Source organism: Castanea sativa, chromosome 3, assembly GCF_040712315.1.
Source record: "Castanea sativa cultivar Marrone di Chiusa Pesio chromosome 3, ASM4071231v1".
NCBI classification, from domain to species: domain Eukaryota; kingdom Viridiplantae; phylum Streptophyta; class Magnoliopsida; order Fagales; family Fagaceae; genus Castanea; species Castanea sativa.
The window spans coordinates 18,586,497-18,592,201 of record NC_134015.1 but is presented as its reverse complement, the minus strand read 5'-3'; the positions used below and the strand labels follow the sequence as shown (position 1 = coordinate 18,592,201).

Here is a 5,705-nt window from a genome sequence, read left to right as displayed (position 1 = left end):
CAATTATTTTTTTAAAAATGGACAATTTACATTTTATACCAAATAATATCTTTACAAATTTTTTTAAAGAGTTAACAAAATATAAAAATGACTATCAATAGTATTTAAATTATATATATAGAAATTATATTATGCATCTTATTGTATATTTTTAAGTATATTCATGCAAGTGCATGGGGTTACAAGCTAATTTATTATTAAATTCTACGACCAAATAACATGCATTTCAGAAAAATGGAGAAACAACTAAGATTAAACAATTTTATTAATTGCTTCTAAATTTTTTTTAATACTGGAGTATTAATTTGACATGATTTAAAATTAATCATCATCCTTCTTATTCCAAGACTTGATACACAAAAAGAAAATAAACACCAAAAATAAAGCTGCTGCCCCTCCCACAACAATTGCTGTTGATTTCCCACCGTTATTTTTGCCATTCCGGTTTTCTGTCAAGAAAATGTTGTCCATAATTAGTGATAATGAATCATGTAAGAGCGAGAGAAACGTGGACAAAAATTGAAATAATGGGAGTTATAATGCATAATTATTAAGAGTAATAATAATGAAAAAAAATGTTAGAGTTACTACAAATTTTAGTATAAAATATTTACAAGTTACAACCTCTCTTGAGAAAATAAATATAATTGATGCTACCTTAACAACAACTAATAAATAAATTTTTAAATTACCTCTATGTGATTGTGCATCAGTTTATAGGATTTCCTATCATCTCTCATGAAAATGATGATGATGATGATGATAATGGTAGTGGTGATGGTAGAGGAAAACCATCTATATAGATGATAGGATACTAGTCTACTATAACTTCTACTATAATGGCATTTTATGTTTTGATAAAGACCGTGTGTGTGCACGCGCGCGTGTGTGTGAGAAAGGGGTGTGAATCTAACTCACTGATCTGTCAAAGTCAAAATCAACATAATCCAACCCAACTCGACAAGTTGGGTTAGTTTTTAAGAGTTGGTGGGTTAGGTTGAGTTGGAAAATTGTTTTTTTTTTCGTTTTTTTTTTTTTTTTTACAACAAGTTAGGTAAGGTATAGATCAGCTGATTCACAAATTTGCCTAACACAACCCAACTCATCTATATTTAATATATATATATATATATATATATATATATTATATGATTTTATTATTTACTATTTTGGTTTAATTCACTAATTTATAAGAAAATAAACATTATGTTATTTATGTTGATTTGGTGTTAAGTAATAGTTTGATTAGTAAATCTGTTATTATTTGTGTTGGTAATCTTATAAATTTGTCATAATGTTCATTTTAAAAAAAAAACTAACAGTCCAACCCTTGAGTCCAATCCAACCCGATCGATGTGGATTGGTTTGGACCCCTATAATAAGTCTTTTTTTTTTTTTTTTTTTTAAAGCCCAATCATGGTAGGTTAAATGAAAAAAACTTCTCTATCTTTTATTTTTATTTTTTTAATACAAGATAGAAATTCTACTCTAACTTAATTTAAATGTATATGTGTGTGAAACTCCCTCTTGAAAACTTGTTTTCATACCCAGAAGCACTTATACTCATGAAAAACTTCGCTATCTAACCCAACTCGACCTATGCCCCTGCTAAAAACAACTTTTAAGGTCACTGAAACACCCATCAATCTTCACTAGCTACGCAAATATACAAAAGTTCAAAGAGAAACTGAAGCAGCATTACCGGGTTTAGAGTTGCCGTGTGTCCCATCCGGATAGTAAGTATAGCTGATGAAGCACTTGTCCAAATAAATTTCTCCTGAAACTGAGTTCCCACATTCTTCCTGAGCAACCTGCACTGCATTGTGTACGCATTCCCCACAATCACAACCCCCTAAATCACCTTCACACTGTGCCGTCACTTGCACCGAGTCATGGCTCGATGAAAAGAACCCATTACCACTCACAACACCACTTTCAAGAGCTGCAAACGCCGCGTCTCTAAGCTCTACAAACCCACCGTCCACTGCCTCAGATTCACCACAAATCTTGTAGAGCAAATTAGTTTTGGAAGTTGTTGCATCTGGTTCATGAAAACCATCAGCCTCATAGTATGTATAGCACCCAAAAAGCTGAATTCTAGCTGCTATTGCTAAGCTGCACAAGCTGTCTGACATTTGAGGAATTGCGTTTACACAGTTGTGGCACTCTTCATCGCTCATGTCCCCCCTGCATTGAAAGAGACCAGAAATGGCCGTCTCATTGTTTCCTTCAATGGTTTTGAAGAACTTGGATTGGGAGGAGTGTGCTACTAGCTCTTGGAAAAGTGAGAAAAGGGTTTGTGAGTGTGATGTTGATGTACTTGTGAATGTTTGGGTTGCACAATTCTTGTATACTAAGGTGCTGTAATCTGAAGAGGATTTGATAGATGGTAGGAAGAGAGCCAAAGACGCTAAAATAAGCAGTTGAAGAGAGAAAGGTATCAAGGTTGAAGTTGAATTCATTTTGGGAGCTTGTTTTGGTTTAGCTTAAGATGAATTAATTTGTTGGGTTTTTGGTGGTTTGGTACTACATATTGGATTTGTAAAGAAGGATGATTTAGGTTTCTTGCATGGAAAATTATCATTTTGAAACATATAATGCTTTTTGGAAAGGTGGCTTGGGGAGTTGGGTTTTTGGTATGGTTTTTCCTGCCTACTATATCTAATTCTATATGAATTTATTCTAGGATTTTCACTGAGACTTAATGAGATATAGAAAGCACCTCACTATATATAAATTCAAGTTTTCAACTGTATACGTCACCCATCTATATGAGTCAAGCCAAACATGGTAGAAAAACTGAACTAGATTGACTTTGTAATCTAGAATTGAACTTGAACGAGCTTAAGTCTCAACGCATGTCAACCATTCGTTTAGAATTCCTTAACATTTAATGAGTAATCCATATTAATCCATTTTAAAAAATAATTATACATTTTCTCAACACCGCAAGAGAGAGACATGAATGTTTTCATTAAAATGTCCAAGTTTATTCACATGATCACATCTTTTTTTTTTTTTATCTTATATGATTGGCTATTAGTAGTGAAGAAAAATTGGTGAGTCAATGTGGAATTGATAAGTAATAATTCACAATCTATTATATAAGATAGTTGTGGCAAAGTGTATGAACTAAATTGTAATCCTAAAATTACTCCCAATTCTAATTTCTAACTCTCTAAACCTATAGTTTGATCAGTGGTCCAAATTTGAGTACCGGCTATAATATTTTAGGACAAAACTTAGATGTTATACCTTAGTTTCTTAATCAAATTCAACTACATGATTGTATTGGCATAAAAGAGACATCTTTTTTAAAGATAATTAAATTTAACATGTGGTTCATTGACTAATGCAACTATATAGTTGAATTTAATTGGGGAACTTTGTTGGTCTCAATCCCGTTAGAATGAGATCTATTAATCTTTATAGTGTAGATAGTAAACTTGTTATGGTGGAAATCACCTAAATAAATTGTTACGAAACTTAGTGCAGAACCAATCATTAATGATTTTTAGGATTTAAAGGAATATCGACACATGTCTTCATATATGATAAGGTTAAAATGTGTTAAAGAAACAATTATTATGGATTAACAAAAAAAAAACAATTATTATGTCTTTTCTTTTATTTATGGTTTGTTATTAACACTATAAATTAGTTATATTATACATGTATTAATTTGTTGTTTGAATCTTTGCATAATTCTCATTTAATGTGAAATTTTTTCTTCAGACTCGGATCTCCCAAAAGACCTTATCCCACCTCCAAGAAGAAAGAAACCGAGCAACTATGTCAGCGTCTAAGCAGGAGTTGGCATGGGAGATGCAAATCCTCAAGAAGCTGTGACAAGAATTGCAAGGAGAAGGATACTGCAATATATGGAGCATGTCATGGGTTTTGGCATTCAAAATGCTACTGTTATTACTTTGAGGAATGTGAAAGTAAAACAAAAGGAATACCTATATAATGACTACTCATATCATGTCAAGACTCGAGTAGTCAAGTTTATGGCTTATTGGTTTAATTTCTCATGAGGATGAGCATGGGTTTAAAATTTTTAATCCCTTTTCCTAACTTATTGTTTTTGGTTTTGGATTGTTAACAAATTTGATGTCAGTAGTTTGTTTCAGGAATGTTTTCCTGTCTACTTATAACATTTATTCAATTGGGTGATTCTCATATCCTTTTTAGAAAGAAGAAATTTTGAAAATAACTTGGATCAATAGTGTAAGGCATTAATGGTTTCTAATATATTATCTTCTTCTTTTTTTGGTAAAAGGAAGATTGACATTAAAAATAAATAGTTCTAATACAAAAGTGCTTAGCCTTATCAAAGGATAGTAGATTAACCACCACAAGCAGTGGAATATCATACAAAATGATGTTTTTAATTTGAGAGGAACCCTTTTAATTTGGCTAATGAATGAGCACATTAATTTGCTTCTTTAAATTCATGGTGAAGTGAAGTTTGCTTGAAATAGTTTCTAATATATAAACATAGAAAATACTACCTGAAAATGGCTGAAAACAATAATAATAATAAAATAGAAAACAAAAGAGGCACACTAATTTATTGCACCCTCATTCTTAATATATACACGTCTTAATTTTTAATATTCTCCAAAGCTTTCGGCTAGTTTGAAGAGTTTTCATGGATATAATACTGTTTCATGAATTAATTTTAGGTAAAATGTATGAATGAATATATTTATCGATATCTAAAATTTGGAGTGATATAACATATTTAGTCCATTTTATAGGAATCTGACAGTTGTCAATATCTTAAGAAAAACAAGGTATTAACTTAGAATTTCAACCCACTGCACCGAACAGGTTCCATGGTGTAGTGGTTAGCACTCTGGACTTTGAATCCAGCGACCTGGGTTCGACTCCCGGTGGGACCTTTCTTTCTATAATTTTACGAAAGAAATCTAACTCTCAGATTTTTTTTTAAAAAAAAACTTATCCAAACAAAAAGGGTCTCACCTCAACTATAAAACCATATTCAAAATGAAATGTTAACATGACTAAGAGCAACCACATCAACTACAAAACCTTATTCTTTTTCAAAAAAAAAAAAGAAAAACTATAAAACCTTATTCAAAATGAAATGTTAACATGACTAATATTTAATCCTCAACTACAAAACCTTATTCTTTTTCAAAAAAAAAAACTATAAAACCTTATTCAAAATGAAATGTTAACATGACTAATGTCTAATCCTCATAAATGATAATTGATTTTAGATAGGAGAATAAGTTTAGAGATAAGATGAAAAAAAGTGATTTAATGGAGATTGATTATTAAGAAATGTTTTTACACCCATAAAAAAATAAAATAAAATAAAATAAAATAAAAAGCTTTTAGACAGAGGGAAAGTATATTTAGATGATGATGATGTCTAGATGTAATAATTGATGATGTAAAGATGGGATTTTTTTTTTCTTTTTTTAATGTGATGAAAGTCCTTTTGTAAGTGAGGAAAAAAAAATTATATGGGGCTCTTGAATTTTTAGGTAGGCATTAACACTTTCAAAAAACAAAAAAGAATAAAAAAAGATGGAATAAATAATTAAATTAGGTGATAAATTTTTGTGTAAAAAAAGTATGTGATAAATTTCATTTTAAATTGTTACACAAATATAATTATATACCATTCTATATGAACAAGATTATGAGACTTATTTTGTATAAGGGTCTTA

At 30.4% G+C, this 5,705-nt stretch overlaps 1 protein-coding gene and 1 non-coding gene across 2 annotated transcripts; one reads left to right on the top strand and one right to left on the bottom strand.

Annotated features, from left to right (window-relative positions):
* Positions 1 to 247: 247 nt before the first annotated feature.
* On the bottom strand, positions 248 to 2,546 carry LOC142629847 (plasmodesmata-located protein 2). Its single transcript, XM_075803891.1, has 2 exons — positions 1,703 to 2,546; positions 248 to 449 (listed from the first exon to the last, which is right to left on the bottom strand). Exons 1-2 carry the CDS (start codon positions 2,460 to 2,462, stop codon positions 322 to 324), a joined length of 888 nt encoding a protein of 295 aa, XP_075660006.1. The 5' UTR covers positions 2,463 to 2,546; the 3' UTR covers positions 248 to 321.
* Positions 2,547 to 4,835: 2,289 nt separating this feature from the next.
* On the top strand, positions 4,836 to 4,907 carry TRNAQ-UUG (transfer RNA glutamine (anticodon UUG)). The gene has a single exon. It is a non-coding gene; the product is annotated as a tRNA-Gln (tRNA).
* The last annotated feature ends 798 nt before the right edge of the window (positions 4,908 to 5,705 follow it).